The sequence below is a fragment of the Leucoraja erinacea genome, chromosome 9 (assembly GCF_028641065.1).
Source record: "Leucoraja erinacea ecotype New England chromosome 9, Leri_hhj_1, whole genome shotgun sequence".
In the NCBI taxonomy this organism is placed as follows: Eukaryota; Metazoa; Chordata; class Chondrichthyes; order Rajiformes; family Rajidae; genus Leucoraja; species Leucoraja erinaceus.
In genome coordinates, this window is record NC_073385.1 from 67,144,324 (window position 1) to 67,165,470 (window position 21,147).

The 21,147-nt window shown below is 50.0% G+C and overlaps 1 protein-coding gene across 1 annotated transcript in view; it reads right to left on the reverse strand.

The window, feature by feature from the left end:
• The window catches only part of nin (ninein (GSK3B interacting protein)), a 162,069-nt gene that overhangs the window by 101,588 nt on the left and 39,334 nt on the right, over window positions 1-21,147 (reverse strand). The window contains exon 3 of the mRNA XM_055641229.1: window positions 3,994-4,087. Coding sequence (XP_055497204.1) covers window positions 3,994-4,087 — 94 coding nt within the window. The remainder of the gene's footprint in view (window positions 1-3,993; window positions 4,088-21,147) is intronic.

Here is a 21,147-nt window from a genome sequence, read left to right on the forward strand (position 1 = left end):
GCATTGTCTTTCTGTTGACTAGTTAGCATGCAACAAAACACTGTACCTCGGTACACGTGACAATAAACTAAACTGAACTAAACTAAACAAAGCAGTTGCTGCAACATTACTCTGAACTCTAACTCGCCTCGATTATAGAAATGACTCCGAATCTTCACTTGTATAACAGTTTCAGTTATCAGGAACAGCATCCCCTTCCCACATGTACTACTCCCTTTTATCCTCCTTGGCCAATGGTCACGTTGGCTCAGTTTAAGTCCTCACAAGGTGGTCTACCTCGGCCAAGTCAGTGGATATTTTTAAGGCAGAGATAGATAGATTCTTGGTAGACAAAAATGCTGGAGAAACTCAGCGGTGCAGCAGCATCTATGGAGCGAAGGAAATAGGCCCGAAACGTTGCCTATTTCCTTCGCTCCATAGATGCTGCTGCACCCGCTGAGTTTCTCCAGCATTTTTGTCTACCTTCGATTTTCCAGCATCTGCAGTTCCTTCTTAAACATAGATAGGTTCTTGATTAGTATGGGTGTCTGGGGTTATGGGGAGAAGGCAGGAGAATGGGGTTAGGAGGGAGAGATAGATCAGCCATGATTGAATGGCAGAGTGGACTTAATGGGCCAAATTCATTTCACTGCACTTTATCAGCATGTGTCGAATAAAACGTGACTATGACTAGATGGCCTAATTCTGCCCCTATCACTTATGAACATAAACTTCAGAAATACTGGAGACTGGAAAATGTTACATGCATGGTAAATGGGTAGCGAATGAAGCAGGAAATACAATCCAATAATATGCTCTTCACAAATAATATTTTCTTCACAACTCTTCTAAAGTGTACAAACCATGGAGGAGGAGGGACAGGCAGCAAAAGTCAAAGCTCTGCTTGACTAATTAATTTTATTGAGAAATCAGAGCATATCTATATATTTAAAAGTCTGATCTTGGATGTGTATTTATTTATTTGTGTGCGTGCGTGTTTGTTTGTTTGTTTGTGTGTAATCACATCTTCTCGGAAAAAACGATGCGGTAACGGTAAATTTTTTACATATTCCGGTTGACATTTGTACCCCGTGGATTCCAAAGTCGCCTTATCTGAAAATGTTGTGATTTATTTCCCAAGTTATTACTGAAAATATTCAAAAATCTGGCAAGACTTTCAATTTAAAAAAACGACTGCCTTTCGCTGATGACGTCACAATGGCTCTGCTCCGCGCTGTGAGTCACGTCACCCCCCCCCCCCCCCCGTTATTCAAAAGACGCAGAAAGAACGAGCAGGTCGGGGTCTGTACTCGAGCGCTCGGGTAGCTTGGTCCCTCTCTCTCTCTGTCTCTCTCTCTGCCTCTCTCTCTGTCTCTCTCTCTGTCTCTCTCTCTCTCCTCTCTCTCTCCCTCTCTCTCTCTCTCTCTCTCTCTCTCTCTCTGCCCCTCTCTCTCCCCCTCCCTCTCTGCCCCTCTCGCTCTCTGTCTCTGCCCTCTCTCTCTACCCCCTTCCCTCTCCCCCTCTAACACTAGCCGCGTTTGCGAGTTGGGGGCTATGTGTGAGTGGATAGGGCGGGGGATGGGGTAAAAGGAGCGAATTAATAATATTAATATAATATCAAGGGGGGGTGATTGGTGTGTGGGGGGGGGGGGTGTGGTGTGGGGGGGGGGGGGGGCTTAGTGTGTGTGCGTGACATCACAAGCCGCCCACAACCGCGCGTTGAGGGGACGGTACCCAATGGGTCCCACTTAGTCTGTATCAACGGACAAGGGGAAACATATAAACCACATCAAAAACCAATTAAGGAAACAGATGGAATAGAAAAAGGGCGTCACAGTGGCACAGCAGTAGAGTTTCTGCCTTAGAGCGCCGGAGACCCAGGGATGATCCAGACTATGGGAGCTGTCTGTAAGGAGTTTGCACGTTCTCCCCGTGACCTGCGTGGGTTTTCTCCGAGATCTTTGGTTTCCTTCCACAATCCAAAGACGTGCAGGTTTGTAGGTTAATTGGCTTTGATGTATGTGTAAATTGTTCCCAGTGTGTGTAGGATAGTGTTAGTGTGTGGGGATCACTGGTCAATAGACAATAGGTGCAGGAGGAGGCCATTCGACCCTTTGAGCTAGCACCTCCATTCAATGTGATCATGGCTGATCATCCACAATCAGTACCCCATTCCTGCCTTCTCCCCCTGACTCCGCTATCTTTAAGAGCCCTATCTAGCTCTCTCTTGAAAGCATCTAGAGAACCGGCCTCCACCGCCCTCCGAGGCAGAGAATTCCACAGACTCACCACTCTCTGTGAGAAAAAGTGTTTCCTCATCTCCATTGTAAATGGCTTACACCTTATTCTTAAACTGTGGCCCCTGGTTCTGGACTCCCCCAACATCGGGAACATGTTTCCTGCCTCTAGCGAGTCCAAACCGTTAATAATCTTATATGCTTTAATGAGATATCCCCTCTCATCCTTCTAAACTCCAGTGTACAAGCCCAGCCGCTCCATTCTCTCAGACAGTCCCGCCAACCCGGGTCGGTACGGACCCGGTGGGCCGAAGGGCCGTATCTCTAAACTAAACAATGCAAGTGTTAAGAAATTTGGTGAGAGGATAGAAAGTAAAGATTTGCCTTTCTTGGGAAGGGTATTGAGTAGCCTTCTGAAGCCTGAAGAAGGGTCTCGATCCGAAACGTCACCCATTCCTTCTCCCCAGAGATGCTGCCTGACCCGCTGAGTTACTCCAGCATTTTGTTTCTATACAGAGCGAGTTACGCTGAAAGCTAACCCAATGTTATTGTTCATTGTCAGGGAATTGAAGATAAAAATGATTTGTTTACGCATCCCAATACACAGCACGAGTGAGTCCACAATCGCGGAGATTATTAACGTCCTTATTTAGAAACATTGATTAATTGTTTTGGAAGCAATTCAGATTAGAGTTTCTCCAAGTGAAACTTGTTCTGGGCAGATTGGCCAATGAGGAAAGACTGGAGAGAATAGGCTGCGATGTGCTGCTTTAAATTGACCCAGACTACAGCACGGAAACAGGCCCTTCGGCCCAACTCGCCCATGCCAACCTGATGCCTTTCTAATCCGAATTTTTACGGCAGAGAAAGATGCCTTTACCCCACTGTAACTCTGGACCCTTGCCATCCATATATCTGTTGTATTTGTAAAAGCTGTTCTTATACCCGCTTCTACAGCTAATTCCAGATACCGACCACCCTCTGAGTGAAACAGATGGCCCCGAGGTCCTTCTTAAATTTCTCCCCTCTCACCTCAAGCCTGCGCCCTCTAGCTTTAAGAATCCTCTACCCTGGGACAAAGACAGTGAGCATTCACTTTATCCAGTTCAGTTTATTGTCACGTGTACCGAGGTACAGTGAAAAGTTGTTGTTGCGTGCTAACCAGTCGGCGGAAAGACAATACATGATCACAATCGAGCTTCTGAGGCTAGCAGGCAAATAGTCACCCAGGTTGGGCGCCATCTTGGAAGCATGTCTGTCATGATCTCGTACACCTCAATAACGTCACCCCTCAGCCTCCTAAGACAAACCTTTGACTCACGGCCGCAAGCCCAGGTCACCGGCTGGTGAATCTCGTCCGCACCCTTTCCAACTTTACCGACATCCCTCCTGTAGCCGGGCACCAGGGCTGCTCACAACGGCGGAGGCCAGGGGCGAGCCGGCAATCAAGGATGTGTCGGCAGTGGGCGCCAGAGGTCAGGCGGGCCTCCGAGAGGATGTACAAAGGGGGAACGCCGGGAACAAAAGGGGGTCACGGATGGAATACTTTGTGTTGTAACAGAATACTTTGTAACTATGTCGACGCCCTTTACGTGGCCACTCTACGCATACCTCACGTACGCGACACACAGACTATCACCGCGACCCGTCAGATACGATGATAGAGTATTCACTCCTTCAGTCAGTGCTCCAGGTGCGGGCTCACCCGGGGCACGGTGAACCCAGCGCAGACGCACCCACTCAGGTTGCGTTTCTAGCCGTCTCTGTGACCACCTACCTAGCTCTTGGTAGCCATCCTCGCCCGAAAAATTCCCTTCGATGGTCGTTGACAAGATAAAGATCAGTGCCTCTTTAAACTGTTCAAAATGGACCTGAAAGACAGGAAGAAAATAAAATAGATAAATTGAACACAATTACAAAAACCAATCAGATATACAGGCACATAATGTATATGAAATTCTGATGTACATAAGACGGGGTAGACAGTCAGAACCTTTTCCCCGCAGGATGGAAATATCAATATGTCTCGACCAGAAACACCACCGATTCCTCTGGTCCACTGAGTTACTGCAGCTTTTTGTGTGTAAATATTAGAGGGCATAGCTTTAAAGTCAGAAAGCAAAGGGGGGGAGGGAGAGAGAGGGGGGGAGGGAGAGACAGAGAGAGCGAGGGAGAGAAGAGAGAGGAAGAGAGAGAGAGGTAGAGAGGGGGAGAGAGAGAGAGAGGGGGGAGAGAGGGGGGGAGAGAGGGGGAGAGAGGGGGGGAGAGGGGGGGAGGGAGGGGGAGGGGGGGAGAGAGAGAGGGGGGGGGGAGGGGGGGGGGGGGGAGGGGGGGGGGGGGGGGGGGGGAGAGGGGGGGAGGGGAGAGGGGGAGGGGAGAGAGAGGAGAGAGAGGGGGGAGAGGGGAGAGAGAGGGAGAGAGAGGAGAGAGGGGGGAGAGAGAGAGGGAGAGAGGAGGGGAAAGAGAGAGAGAAAGAGAGAGAGAGGGGGGAGAGAGGGGGAGAGGGGGGAGAGAGGGGGGGAGGGGAGGAGGGAGGGGGGGGAGGGGGAGGGGAGAGGGGGGGAGGGGGGGGGGAGGGGGGGAGAGGGGGGGAGGAGGGGAGAGGGGGGGAGGGGGGAGAGGGAGAGAGGGGGGGGAGAGAGAGGGAGAGATAGAGAGGGACAGAGGCAGAGAGAGGGAGAGAGAGCGCAGAGAGAGGGCAGAGAGAGGGGGAGAGAGAGGGGGAGAGGGGGGGGAGAGAGGCACAAACACACACACCACAGTGGAGATGCCTGGAACAGGTTGCCAGGGGTGTTGGTGGAGGCAGATGCATTAGTAGCATTCAAGAGGGTTTTGAAGAGGCACATGCAGGGAATGGAGAGATAGGGGGTTATGTGTTGGTGGATAAGGGATGGTTGGCGTCATGTTCAGCATGGACACTGTGGGCCGAAGGGCCTGTTCCTGTGCTATACTGCGCTATGTACAAACGGGGGGAGGGGGAAATGCATCCTTAACGTCGATGGTGATATCGTTATTTAAAAATGTACGATTGGGACAATTTGGCGAGTCAGCAATATGGCGGTGGGCGTGTTATCACTGTTGTAAATATCAATTTTATGCTAATTAAAAACTTATTTTTGATTTAAAAAAATGAAAATGGTACAAAATGATGGGAAAGGATGCGTGGGCATCCTGATCACATGTCCAGGTCTCCACAGTGAAATGCCCCACTTCCAAAACTTCATTTAAAATAGGCGTAAATAGTCGTGACAACAAACACATTGCAAATGTTCTCAAGACATTGATCTCCCCGCTGCGGGGGGGCACGACCGCCGGCTACAGGAGTCAAGATCGTCCCGTCAACGGAGGGCTCGAGGCCCCCGACCGCGGGAGAACAAAGAAGGGAAGAGATTGAACTATTTTTTGCCTTCCATCACAGTGAGGAATGTGGAGGAGTCACTGTGGTGGATGTTTATGTTAAAATGTATTTGGTGTGTCCTGTTGCCTTTGTATTGGTATGACTGTATGACAAATCAAATTCCTCGTATGTTGCAAAACATACTTGGCTAATAAAGTATAATTATGGTTATTATGATGGTTATCAAAATTACACAGTAAAGCTCTGGTAGCAGTTCATTGTTGTCTCGTTTATCAAGATCCAGTAAACACCTGCGTGCTATGCAAGTGGCTTGGTTCGGCAACTTGAGCTCCCAGGAACAGGAAGAGACTACAAAAAGTAGTAAACACTGCCCAGTCCATCATCGGCTACGACCTCCCCACCATCGAGGGGATCTATCGCAGTCGCTGCCTCAAAAAGGCTGGCAGCATCATCAAGGACCCACACCATCCTGGCCACACACTCATCTCCCCGCTACCTTCAGGTGGAAGGTACAGGAGCCTGAAGACTGCAACAACCAGATTCAGGAATAGCTACTTCCCCACAGCCATCAGGCTATTAAACTCAACTGAAACAAAACTCTGAACATTAATAACCCATTATCTGTTTGTTTGCACTTTATCTGTTTTATTTATTGATGTGTGTATATATTTATACAATGGTATATGGACACACTGATCTGTTCTGTATTCATGCCTACTATATTCTGTTGTGCTGAAGCAAAGCAAGAATTTCATTGTCCTATCAGGGAGACATGACAATAAACTCTCTTGAATCTTGAATAAATCACACTATACACAAGTACAATCACGCCACACACAAGTACAATAGATAGTGCACAGAGAAAAGTACCAGCGTGCACAATATAGTGTCGCAACGTTATAGTGTTACAGGTACAGAGAAAAAGTGCAAGGCCCACAATGAGGTAGGTTGGAAGATCAGGACTGCACCCTAGCTTATAGGAGGACCGTTCATTTGTCCGATAACAGCAGGGAAGAAGCTGTTTCTGAGTCTGGTGATGAGTGCATTCAAGCTTCTGTACCTTCTGCCCTGGCGGGAGAGGGGAGAACAGGGAATGGTGTGAGTGGTCATAGCTTATGTTGGCTGCCTTCTTGAGGCAGCGTGAAGTGTGGATGGCGTTTCTGTTGGGTGTCACAGAAGGCTGTGGAGGCCAAGTCAATGGATATTTTTACGGCAGAGATAGATTCTTGATCACCACGGGTGTGAGGGGTTTTGGGGGAGAAGGCAGGAGAATGGGGTTCGGAGGAAGAGATAGATCAGCCATGATTGAATGGCTGAGTAGACTTGATGGGCCAATTAGTTTAGAGATACATTGCGGAAACAGGAAGCTGCACATTACACTACCCTACACACACTGGGGACAACGGCAGAATCAGGGGATATGGGGAGAAGGCAGGAACGGGGTACTGATTGGGGATGATCAGCCATGATCACATTGAATGGTGGTGTTCGATCGAAGGGTCGAATGGCCTACTCCTGTACCTATTGTCTATTGTCTATTGACAATTTACATTTATACAAAGCCAATTAACCTAAAACCCTGTACGTCTTTGGAATGTGGGAGGAAACCGAAAATCTCGGAGAAAACCCACGCAGGTCACGGTGAAAACGTACAAACTCCGTACAGACAGCACCCATTGTCAGGATCAAACCCGGGTCTCTTACGCTGTAATAATAATAATAATAATAATAATAATAATAATAATAATAATAAATTTTATTTGTTGGGCGCCTTTCAGACATCTCAAGGACACCTTACAGAGATTAACAGGAAATATAAACATATAATCAGAGTAAAATAAATAATAAAGACATCACAGAGACACAAACTAAAAACAGAATTCAGTCCAAAAACAGAATATCAAAAACACAATGTGAAGAGAGAGCAGCGGCAGCTAAAGCGCGCCAACGTCCACTCTCCCATCAAGGCAGCCATCTTGGACAAAGACTAACAGGATTACGTAGAGACAGAAAATCATCGCCCCACAATGGATACCACTGTGGAGAAAGGCACAATGTCAAGTCCCCAACCCCAAGTTCACCCCAAAGTCAGGCCTGCCTCTACGGAGGCCCGATGTTCCTGGCCGTTCTCACCGGGTGGTGTTGCCCTGGCGTTGGGAGAGTCCTCTCAGCGGCTGGGCCACCTGGAACGGCCGCTTCCAAGCTGTAGACCGCGGCTTCCGGAGCCGACAAGGCCGCGCCGGTTTGGAGCTCCCGATGTTAGAGTCGGCACCGCCCGCTCCGCTCCACAGACCCGCAGCCCGGAGGTGTTGCTCTCGGCGGTCTCAGCTCACCGGAACTCCAGCGCGGCGACCCAGGCAAGGCATCGCCCGCTCCGCTCCACGATAGCGCTCCAGCGCTGTGCCGCCACCGAGGCCGAGGTCGCCGCCAGGAAACGGCGCTCCAAGCCCGCTGGTAGGCCGCGAGGACGGGTCGACGGGCAGCCCGGAGAAAAAGCTGCCTCACCGACCAGGTAGGGACCTAGAAATAAAATTGTCCCCTACCCCCCCACATTAAAAAGTCCATTTCTCCAAATGGACGAGACAGGACTAACTAAAAAAAACTGTAAGGCAGCAACTCTACCGCTGCGCCACCGTGCCGCCCCTTGATGGGCCGAATGGTCCAATTCTGCTCCTATAACTTATGACCATGAACTTATGAAGAGGAAATTTGTTAAAGGACGAGAGGTTAATAATGGTCGCTTAATCCAGAATACTGGGCGACAAGTCATTTCTAAAGTAAAACTATCGTGTGTTTGTTTGCTGTTTACGGATAGTATGTGAACACTGCCTCACTGGCAGTTTCCCCAACATGCTAATGAACCCACAAGAACACAGTCAGTGGACTCACTCTCGTTACAATGGAGACTGGGTTTTGAGGAACGAACTTCCCAGAGTTATGCCTACGTTTGACATTATACCTGTTTGGACAGCTGACATATTTTGTAGCGCTCACAGACCTTGTATCTGAAAGGATCACAGTGTAGACTGCAGTCCAACAGAGCAGGGAAGCTAAATAAACATACAAGGTGGCTGTGGATGGAAGCTGAAGCAAAAAGCAAACCCTTGTAGAGGTTCACATGCACCTCCTCTAACCTCATCTACTGTATCCGCTTGTTCCAGGCGTGGACTCATGTATATCAGCGAGACCAAGCGTAGGTTCGGCGATCGTTTTGCTGAACATCTCCGCTCAGTCCGCCTGAACCTACCCGATCTCCCGGTTGCTGGACACTTTAACTCCCCCTCCTATTTCCACACTGACCTTTCTGTCCTGGGCCTCTTCCATTGTCAGAGAGAGGCCCAGCGCAAATTGGAAGAACAGCACCTCATATTTCACTTGGGCAGCTTTTATTCCCGGGATGGCAAGATTGTCATATGCTGAGAGAATGGAGCGGCTGGGCTTGTACACTCTGGAGTTTAGAAGGATGAGAGGGCTTCGTGTTGAAACGTATAAGATTGTTAAGGGTTTGGACACACAAGAGGCAGGAAACATGTTCCCGATGTTGGGGGAGTCCAGTTCCAGGGGTCACAGTTTAAGAATAAGGGGTAAGCCATTTAGAACAGAGACGAGGAAACACTTTTTCTCACAGAGAGTTGTGAGTCTGTGGAATTCTCTGCCTCAAACGGCGGTGGAGGCAGGTTCTCTGGATGCTTTCAAGAGAGAGCAAGAAAGGGCTCTTAAAGATAGCGGAGTCAGGAGATATGGGGAGAAGGCAGGAACGGGGTACTGATTGGGGATGATCAGCCATGATCACATTAAATAGACAGAGTTGACGTGGATAAGCTTTTCCCACTGAGAGTAGGGAAGATTCAAACAAGAGGACATGACTTGAGAATTAAGGGACAGAAGTTTAGGGGTAACATGAGGGGGAACTTCTTTACTCAGAGAGTGGTGGCTGTGTGAAATGAGCTTCCAGTGAAGGTGGTGGAGGCAGGTTCGTTTTTATCATTTAAAAATAAATTGGATAGGTATATGGACGGGAAAGGAATGGAGGGTTATGGTCTGAGCGCAGGTAGATGGGACTAGGGGAGAATACGTGTTCGGCACGGACTAGAAGGGTCGAGATGGCCTGTTTCCGTGCTGTAATTGTTATATGGTTATATGGTTATATGGAATGGCGGTGCTGGCTCGAAGGGCCGAATGGCCTACTCCTGCATTGTCTATTGATGCAAAGTGAAATGAAAGACATTTCTTTGAAAATTTCAAAGAAAATAAAACAAATGATTATTCAGCAATCAGTGAATCCAGATTGTAAAGAGAACTTATTGAGAGTCTAAGTTTCACTTCCAGAGATTGCGTTCCACAAATTCACACACAATGCGGAGTCCAAATGAATATTCTGTAAGGCAACGATTTCTGTGAAGCTCAATGTTTATCTTAAATCAGTTAGTTAATTATCATCATGTGTATAGAGACACAACGAAAAGCTTGTACCGCAAGCTATCCAGTCAAATGACACCAGACACACACAATGCTGGAGTAACTCAGCGGGTCAGGCAGCATCTCTGGAGAACAGTAATGGGTGACGTTTCAGGTCGAGACTCTTCTTCAGACTGGAACTGCAGCATTGAGACCACCGCAGGGTTTTTAGAAGATAGATAGATAGATAAAAAATAGGGGCAGGAGGAGGCCATTCGGCCCTTCGAGCCAGCACCGCCATTCATTGTGATCATGGCTGATCGTCCCCAATCAATAACCCGTGCCTGCCTTCTCCCCATATCCCTCGATTTCACTAGCCCCTAGAGCTCTATCTAACTCTCTCTTAAATCCATCCAGTGACTTGGCCTCCACTGCCCTCTGTGGCAGGGAAATCCACAAATTCACAACTCGCTGGGTGAAAAAGTTTTTTCTCATCTCAGTCTTAAATGGCCTCCCCTTTATTCTAAGACTGTGTTATTTAAAGTTGAATTCACGTACCCTGACCGAGTACTTTAGACCCTCTTCTGGAACAGCACGTATAGTGTCGCCATGTTCCAGTTGCCAGTATACCCCAAACTCTGTCTCCCTTACATTGATGACTGCATTGGTGCTACCTCCTGCATCCATGCAGAACTCATGGACTTCACCAACTTCACCACCAATTTCCATCCCGCGCTCAAATTTACTTGGACCATCCCCGACACCTCCCTCCCCTTTCTTAATCTCACCGTCTCCATCGCAGGAAATAGAAAGCAGTCTGAAGAAGGGTCTCGAGCCGATACATCACCCATTCATTCTCTCCAGAGATGCTGCCCGTCCCGCTGAGTTACTCCAGCATCTTGTGTCTATTTCCTGGAGTTTCTTAGATCTCTTCACCACATCAAGGTGAACAATCCTACATGAATTCCACAGATTCACCACCGTCTGACTAAAATCTCTTTCCTAAAGGAACGTCCTTTAATTCTGAGACTATGCCCTCTAGTCCCAGAATCTCGCACAAGTGGAAATATCCTCTCCACATCCACTCTATCCAAGTCCATCAAAAGATGGCGGACTGCAGGGGTGATGCGCCGTTGTATATGGCTGCTACTCCTGCAGTCCGTCCTTTCCATATAACAACCATATAACAATTACAGCACGGAAACAGGCCATCTCGGCCCTACAAGTCCATGCCGAACAATTTTTTTTCCCCTTAGTCCCACCTGCCTGCACTCATACCATAACCCTCCATTCCCTTCTCATCCATATGCCTATCCAATTTATTTTTAAATGATACCAATGAACCTGCCTCCACCACTTCCACTGGGAGCTCATTCCACACCGCTACCACTCTCTGCGTAAAGAAGTTCCCCCTCATATTACCCCTAAACTTCTGTCCCTTAATTCTGAAGTCATGTCCTCTTGTTTGAATCTTCCCTATTCTCAAAGGGAAAAGCTTGTCCACATCAACTCTGTCTATCCCTCTCATCATTTTAAAGACCTCTATCAGGTCCCCCCTTAACCTTCTGCGCTCCAGAGAATAAAGACCTAACTTATTCAACCTATCTCTGTAAACTTAGTTGTTGAAACCCAGGCAACATTCTAGTAAATCTCCTCTGTACTCTCTCTATTTTGTTGACATCCTTCCTATAATTGGGCGACCAAAATTGTACACCATACTCCAGATTTGGTCTCACCAATGCCTTGTACAATTTTAACATTACATCCCAGCTTCTATACTCAATGCTCTGATTTATAAAGGCTAGCATACCACAAGCTTTCTTTACCACCCTATCTATATGAGATTCCACCTTCAAGGAACTATGCACGGTTATACCCAGATCCCTCTGTTCAACTGCATTCTTCAATTCCCTACCATTTACCATGTACGTCCTATTTTGATTTGTCCTGCCAAGGTGTAGCACTTGCCAAGGTGTAACACCTTTCACCCTTTTTTATTTTTTTTATTTTTAGTCCTGTCCATACAGAATGTTTATTGGAGGTCTTCTTTTATGTGGTGGGTGGGGGGGGAGGGGAAGGGGGCAACTGTTTTAATCCCAGTCCTACCTGGTTGGAGATGCGGTTTTCTTCCGAACCGCATCTTCGTCCTCTCTGTGCGGCCTACCATCAAGCTGGAGCAGCGCTGGAGCGGCGTTTCCTGCCGGGACTGCAGCTTCACCGGCGGTGCAAATGCTGGGACACCAACATCGTTGAGCTGCGGCTGCAGAGAGTCCAGCCGCGGGCGGGCGGCACTGGATTTACAACACCGCGGGGCCTGGGATCCGAGATCGCCAGAGTCAGCGGTCCGGCCAGCGCGGCCTGAGAACTTTGGACATTGCAGTCTTCGGGGGAGGAAACGGCCGCTTCAGTCCAGGCCGCTGAAGAATGTTCACCCGACGCCGATGATCCAGAGGGCCTGAAAACACCGTGTTGGCTGAGGAGGCCACAAATAAACCCCGACCTCGGGTGGACTATGAGGGGGAGAACTGGATATTCTTAGTGCCTTCCCTCACAGTGAATTCTGCTGTGGGGGGACGTTTGGAGAGAAGGCAGGTACGGGATACTGAGTTGGATGATCAGCCATGATCATATTGAATGGCGGTGCAGGCTCGAAGGGCCGAATGGCCTACTCCTGCACCTAATTTCTATGTAACCATATAACATATAACAATTACAGCACGGAAACAGGCCATCTCGACCCTTCTAGTCCGTGCCGAACACATAATCTCCCCTAGTCCCATACACCTGCGCTCAGACCATAACCCTACATTCCCTTCCCATCCATATAACTATCCAATTTATTTTTAAATGATAAAAACGAACCTGCCTCCACCACCTTCACTGGAAGCTCATTCCACACATGTTTCTATGTTTCTTGTTGATTTCTATAGTGTACTGTTCTGTGTCTTTTTTTTCTTTTTCTTTTTTATTTTGTATGGATTTATTGACATTTAATCTATTCAATTAGTTTAATCAATCTCTGTAAAGCACTTTGGTTCAAAGTGATTTTGTTTAAAAGAGCTATATAAATAAATATTATTATTATTATTATTATTATTGTTATTATTATCACTGTTCTGGCACACAGCACCAGGATTCAATGTCTTAAAACAGTTCGATTTATTTTAACTGCAGTAGATTTTTAATAAAGATCTTTAATTGCAGACTGAAGTTACCATAGGAATAAGGATAGTGGATATCGCTGCCAGGACTGAATGCAATAATCTGCCCTGATTAATGAGGCAGGCACAAACTGATCTCATCCACCGGAATTTTAAGTGTTTAAAAAGGCAACAGAGAGATAACAAGGAACATGACAAAGCGAGGAATATGTTTGCTCAGAATTGCAAAGAAATAACAAGAATAGGATACTGAGAGAAATCAGAATTGTGAAGGAGGGTCTCGGCCCAAAACGCCACCCATTCCTTCTCTCCAGGGATGCTGCCTGTCCCGCTGAGTTACTCCAGCATTTTGTAGGTAGACAAAAGTGCTGGAGAAACTCAGCTGGTTCAGCAGCATCTATGAAGCGAAGGAAATAGGCAACGTTTCGGGCCGAAACCCTTCATCTGAATGATGTAGGGTGGGGTGGGGGGGGAGAAGAAATGAAAAAGGAAGAGGAGGAGCCAGAGGGCTGAGGGAGAGCTGAGAATGGGAGGAGACAGCAAGGGCTACCGGAAATTGGAGAAGTCAATGTTTATGCCGCTAGGGTGCAGACTGCCCAAGCGGAATATGAGGTGCTGCTCCTCCAATTTCCGGTGGTGCTCACTCTGGCCATGGAGGAGGCCCAGGACAGAAAGGTCGGATTCGGAATTGGAGGGGGAGTTGAAGTGCTGAGCCACAGGGAGGTCAGGTTGGTTAATGCGGACCGAGCGGAGGTGTTGGGCGAAACGATCGCCAAGCCTACGCTTGGTCTCACCGATGTAGACCAGCTGTCCATTTTCAGCAGCCATAAGTTGTGTAAAGGTACAGAACACACACTAATGCAGATGTGTGCACCATCTTGTGTGGTTCGTGACACTGGCAAACATCTGTCCAGTAACCACAGGGAGAGATTTGCCTCCAGGAACTTAATATTAAAGAAATATCATTTGTTCCCTTTCCGATAAGGTGGGAGTAGATGAGTCAATGGTCACTTCATTGTAGACAGAGCTACAGACGATGGAACAATGGTTGAGTTGCTGCCTCACATTGCACCCGAGACCCGGGTTCGATCCTGACATCGAGTGTTGTCTATACAGCGTGTTAGTGTGGGTTTTCTCTGGGTGCTCCAGTTTCCTCCCACTCCAAAAACGAACAGGTTTGAAGGTTGATCGGCTTGGTATATTTGTCCCTGGCGTGCAGGAGAGTGTTAATGTGCAGTGATCGTTGGTCGGTACGGGCAGGATGGGCCGAAGGGCCAACTTCTGCACTGCATCTCCAAACGAAAAAAAAATGTGTTCCCTGCAACTCTAGCTCCAGTGTGTTCTATAAGAGTGTAGGAAGGAACTGCAAATGCTGGTTTAAACCGACACAAAAAACGCTGGAGTAACTCAGCGGGACAGGCAGCATCTCCGGAGAGAAGGAATGGGTGACGTTTTGGGTCGAGACCCTTCTTCAGACTGAGAGACAGAAACGGAATAGGTGACATTTCGGGTTGGGACCCTTGTTCAGACTGACTCTCAGACTCCCGAAACGTCACCCATTGCTTCTCGCCAGTGTTGCCGCCTGTCCCGCGGAGTTGCTCCAGCACTCTGCATCTCTCTTGCTCTCTGGGTGACGTTTCCTTGTGCTGGACGACAGATCCGTGGACACAGTTCACTGCAGGTGACGGATCACAGGCCAGGTCAAGGGATCAGACCCAGGGCCGTGACGTAGGGGCAACTGATCCCACCGTTTACAGCCAGGGCAGCAGATTCTGTGCGTGTGTGTGTCCTCCCCATTGTCGGAGGGCTGCAGTTTCACTGAGGAGCAGCGCCTATTGTTGGTCACAATGGGGCCGTGCGCGGAGTGTGTGTATTCACAGCACGATGGATGCAGGCCAGTGCCAGGCCCGGCCCAGGCCTGGGATGGGCAGCTGCTCACCGACAGGCAGCTGCTCCTCTGCCCCAGCGGCAAACCTCGGCAGCACCGTCCCCAGCCACACCCCACCGAGGACTTTGGCCGGCAACCACCTCCCCACATTTCAACGCAAACATTCATTCACACTGGTAGAGTTACTGCCTCACAGCACCAGAGACCAGAGTTCCATCCTGACCACGGGGGCGGTCTGTGCAGTTTCTATGCTCATCAGAATGAGGCCATTCGGTCCATCAAGTCTACTCCGTCCTTCAATAATGGCGGATCCGTCTCTCCCTCCTAATCCCCATTTTCTGCCTTTTCCCCACAACCTCTGACACCCGAACTAATCAGTCTCCCCGTGACCTTGTATTGTATTGTATTGTATATCTTTATTGTCATTTCCTGAGTATTCGCATACCCAGAGGAAACAAAAAAACGTTGCTCAACCAGTGTCCATTCAGTGTGCATGAAAAATAAATAGAAATTTAAAAAAAAAAAAACATGTATCATGAACAAATTTAACACTCTACTAAACATTCAACAGGTGTTCCGACCGGCAGTGGCACAACAGTGGCTCTGCTGCAGTGTGGGGGTTTGTGCGCGATACTTGGCAGGGGGAAAACCTGTGTGGGCTTTCTCCGAGAGGGGGGGGGAGAGGGAGAGAGAGAGAGAGGGGGGGGGGAGGGAGAGAGAGGAGGGGGGAGAGGGGGGGAGAGAGGAGGGGGAGAGGAGGGGGGGAGAGGAGGGGGGGGAGGAGGGGGGAGAGGAGGGGGGAGAGGAGGGGGGAGAGGAGGGGGGGGAGAGGAGGGGGGGGAGGAGGGGGGGGAGGAGGGGGGGAGGAGGGGGGGGAGGAGGAGGGGGGGGAGGGGAGGGGAGGGGGGGGAGGAGGGAGAGGGAGGGGGGGGGGAGAGGAGGGGGGAGAGGAGGAGGGGGGGGAGAGAGGAGGGGGGAGAGAGGAGGGGGGAGGAGGGGGGGAGAGGAGGGGGGGAGGAGAGGGAGAGGAGGGGGGGGGAGAGGGGAGGGGGGAGAGGAGGGGGGGAGAGGGGGGGGGGGGGAGAGAGAGGGGGGGAGAGGAGGGGGGGAGAGAGGAGGGGGGGGGAGAGGAGGGGGGGAGAGGAGGGGGGGGGAGGAGAGGAGGGGGGGAGAGGAGGGGGGGAGAGAGGGGGGGGGAGAGGAGGGGGGGGAGAGGAAGGGGGGGGGAGGGAGGGGGGGAGGAGGGGGGGAGGGAGGGGGGGGAGGGGAGGAGGGCGGGATGAGGGGGGGAGAGGGGAGGGAGGGAGAGGAGGGAGGGGGAGAGGAGGGGGGGGGGAGGGAGAGGGAGGGGGGGGGAGAGGAGGGGGGGGGGGAGGGGAGAGAGGGGGGGGGGGGGGGGAGGGGGGGGGGGAGGAGGGGGGGGGGAGGGAGGAGGGGGGGGGGGGAGGAGGGGGGGGGGGGGGGGGGGGGGGAGGGGGGGGGGGGGGTGTAAGGGGGTGGGGGGGAGAGGGGGGGGGGGGAGGAGGAGGGGGGGAGAGAGGAGGGGGAGAGAGAGAGAGAGAGGGGGTGAGAGGAGAGAGGAGGTGGAGGGAGTGGAAAAAAGAGAGAGGAGGGGGGAGAGAGAGAGGGAGGGGGGGGAGAGAGAGAGGAGAGAGAGAGAGGGGGGGAGAGAGAGGAGGGGGTGGTTAGAGGAGGGGGGGGAGGAGGGGAGGGGGGGAGAGGAGAGGAGGGCGGGGGAGGGAGGGGAGGGAGAGTAGAGGAGGGGGGGGGGGAGAGAGGAGGAGGGGGAGGGGGGGGGAGAGAGGAGGGGAGAGAGGAGGGGGGAGAGGAGGGGGGAGAGAGAGGGGGGAGAGGGAGCGGAAGAGATGGGGAGAGAGAGGGGGGAGCGAGGGGAGGAAGGTGAGAGGAAGAGAGGAGAGATTGTGGAGCAAAAGGGGGTGAGAGAGGGGGAGAGGGGGAGAGAGACGGGTAGAGAGAGGACGACAGAGAGGAGAGGAGGGGGAGAGAGAGGAGGGGGGGGAGAGGAGGGGGGAGAGAGGAGGGGGAGGGAGAGGGGCGGGGGAGAGAGGGAGAGGGGGGGAGGGCGGGAGGGAGAGGAGAGAGAGAGGGAGACCTTTGCCAGCACTTTCTCCAAGGATACAATCCAAGCTGCATGAATAAAAGAGCATCTTTAAGCTGAGGCTAAGCCTGCTTTTGAAGGCAGTGGCTTCCACCACCTGCCTCTTTGTCATTTCTGCCGTGCAGCAGCCAGCTGTGCTGGAGGGTTGGATACAGTGGCACTAGCCGTCTGCCAGGTGATCCACCACTCCACCCACCCACTCAGCTAACACACACTAGTTCTACATTATCCCACATCCTCATCCACTCTCCACACACTCGGGGCAATTTACTAGGGCCATTTAACCTACAAACCTGTACGCCTTTGGAGTGTGCTTGGAAACCGGAGCACCCTACAAGTATGAGGTGCAATAGTAATTTAAAAAAAAAAACCAAATATATAAATAAGTGGTATCAGGACCTGGTAACGGGAGGTAAAATAACAAAAACAGACTTGGTTGGTAGTCCCCTTTCTGCGGAGTTTAATGTTATAATAGAGCGATTGTTTCTATTTTCTCTCTCTTTCTTTTCTAGGGTCTATTTTCTCACTTTACTTCCTTCTCTAACTTCTTTCCTAAGGGGCTTTCTTTTCCCAACACTCTTGCACTGCACGACTCTCTTGCACTTTCTTTACTTTCCTTACTTCTACCTTTTTCTTAAAGCTCAAAAAAAATGAAGCGGTACAAAAAATGTATTAAGATATATGTGTTGTGTAGGATTGTAATTTACCGTACTTCTAATAAAAATAAAATTTAAAAAAAAAAATTAAAAAAAAAAAAAAAAAACAAACCATGCACGCCTTTGGAGGGAAACCGGAGCACTCGGAGAAAACCCGTACGGGTCACGGGGGAGAGCGTACAAACTCCGTACAGACAGCGCCCATAGTCAGGATCTCACCCGGGCCTCTGGCGCTGCGAGTCCTTGCGGCTTCTCCGTGCACATGCAGAATCTAATATTCTGTCACTGATTTTCCCAATGGGATGCTGGAGAGAATCCAGATCGGTCTGAAGAGGAGTCTCGACCAGAAACGTCGCCCATTCCTCCATCTCTCCAGAGATGCTGCCTGTCCCGCTGAGTTACTCCAGCATTCGGTGTCTTCCATGTCAGGTTGGCTGGACTGTATTTAGCACCAACGCAGCACAACCTAGAACATTATTCCACCAAACATATTTACAGAATTCGACACTGAACAACGTGCAAAAGATAATTGCTATCAGCGACTGCAGTCCTTCTGTCTTTAAAAAACAAATTTCAATGAGGTGGGAGTGGGGGAAATCGTTTAATCTCTTCCCTGGACGGGGGGGCCTACTTTTTCCTGTCGGGTCTCCGGTGTCGTTGGGCCTAACATCGTGGAGCCAGCGGCAGCCTCCAAACAGTACCAATCTGAGGACTCCAGTTGCGGAGCCTGCGGACTCGCCATCCCGGAGCTGGCCGACTTCGGAGCGGATAGAGCTGTGGTGGCGCGCAGCTGCGACCCGACTTCGGAGCTTCGGAGGCTCCGGCCACAGGCCCGGTGGACAGGAACATCGGGAGCTCGCAGGTCCCTGGTGGGAGGCCGCTTTTCGGAGCTCCCACAACGGCAACTTCTCCTGCCGGAATCGCGGGGGTTTAAATGACTCGGAGCGGGGCCTAACATCGCCCTAACATCGCGGGACTTACCATCGCCCGCCGGGGGCTTTAGCAACGGGAGCCCCAGTCGCCTCGAGGCTGCAGTTGGACTGCTGGACCGTGGGAGAAGAACAAAGGGACCAGATAAGACTTTTGCCGTCCATCATAGTGAGGTGGTGGTGGTGATTCACTGTGATGGATGTTTGTGTAAATTGTGTTAAGTGTGTGTATATGTACAACCCGGCAACCACCCGCGAACATGTGGTGATTGCATAGTCTCCTGCAGGCGCCTAAAAAGTCACCTAAGTGGGACAGGCCCACTCGGCAGCAACTCTACCGCTGCGCCACCGTGCTTTGCTTTGTAAATATTATTTTTGAAAACGATTGACTAAATTTAGTTTAGATTTTTTTTTAATATGCAGCAGTGTGCAGGTACATCGTCGGCAACAGGTGTAGGGAGAGCCCCAGTTCCAACACGTCTTTGAGCACCAACGCCAGACTTCAAACACTGGAGGCACAGCACGGAGAATCCTCTGATGCTGAAAACTCAGTCGCACCTTCAACTCACAGTCAACCAGGGATTATTTGTTGACTACGGTATCTAGTTACATCTCCATAGTGATGAGTGGCTTGGCAAAGCGGGCCAAGCAGATCACAGAGTCACCGGCTCACCTCACTGCAGTTCATGGCACCTGGGTACTCAGCCACCTACAGTAGTCACTTCACACACAACCAACTTACATTTGTGCACTAGATGCCAAGTCAAGTCAAGTCAAGTTTACCTGTCACATACACATACAAGATATGCAGTGAAATAGAAGTGGCAATGCCTGCGGATTGTGCAAAAACTACAGAACACAACGGAATCAGTATTTACATGTTATAAAAAAATATTTAAAAAATTTAAAAGACAACACAAAAATTAGTCCCTGGTGAGATAAGAGTTTACAGTCCTGTGGGAATAAACTCCGTCTCATCCACTCTGTTTTCACAGCATGACAGGGGAGGCGTTTGCCTGACCATAGCAGCTGGAACAGTTTGTTGCTGGGGTGGAAGGGGTCCCCCATAATGCTGCTGGCTCTGGATCTGCTCCTTCTGATGTACAGGCAGGACAAGAGAGGCAGCACATGGGAACTTTCATCTTTAGAAGTCCACCTACGATGAACTGGAGCACCAGCCACTTCAGGAAATGATTTACATGAGGCAGCAGATGTGACAATAACAAAACAAAATCCACTAAAGTTTGGGAATTATTTTCCCGTATTGAGTCACTGCCATTTGCCCAGAGTAACCTGACTACGGTTGCTGTCTGTACGGAGTTTGCACGTTCTCCCCGTGACCGGCCGAGATCTTCGGTTTTCGTCGAGATCTTCGGTTTCCTCCCACACTCCAAAGACGTACAGGTTTGTAGGTTCGTTGGCTTGGAATCAATGTGTAAATGTAACAATTGTCCCTAGTGTGTGTAGGATAGTGTTAGTGTGCGGGGATCGCTGGTCGGAGCGGACTAGGTAAGCTGAAGGGCCTGGATATCTAAACAAAACTAACCAGGGGAATCGAGAACCAGAGGACATGGGTTTAAGGTGAAGGGGCAAAGATTTAAATGGAACTCGAGGGGTTACTTTTTTTTTTATATACAAAGGGTGGTGGGCATATGGAACGAGCTGACGGAGGAAGTAGTTAAGACAGGGACTAGCCCAACGTTTAAGAAGCATTTAGACAGGTACATGGATAAGATAGGCTCGGTGGAATATGGGCCGACTAGCGTAGATGGGACATGTTGGCAAGTTGGGCTGAAGGGCCTGTTTCCACACTGTATGACTCTATATATACATAGAAACATAGAAAATAGGTGCAGGAGTAGGCCATTCGGCCCTTCGAGCCAGCACCGCCATTCAAATATGATCATGGCTGATCATCCAAAATCAGTACCATGTTCCTGCTTTTTTCCCCCCATAACCTTTGATTCCATTAGTTCTAAGAGCTAAATCTAACTCTCTCTTGAAAACATCAGTGAATTAGCCTCCACTGCCTTCTGTGGCAGAGAATTCTACAGATTCACAACTCTCTGGGTGAAAAAGTGTTTCCTCATCTCAGTCCTAATTGGCCTACCCCTTATTCTTAAACTGTGACCCCCCTGGTTCTGGACTTCCCCCAACATGGGGAACATTTTTCCTGCATCTAGCCTGTCCAATCCCTTAAGAATGTTATATGTTTCTATAAGATACCCTCTCATCCTTCTAAATTCCAGTGAGGACAAGCCCAGTCGACCCAATCATATGTCAGTCCCGCCATCCCGGGAATTATGTAGTAATAATAGACAATAGGTGCAGGAGTAGGCCATTCGGCCCTTCAAGCCAGGACTATCTAACAGAGATCAAAAGCTGTGCATTTCTCTCTGTCAAGTACCAAGCATGGGATGAT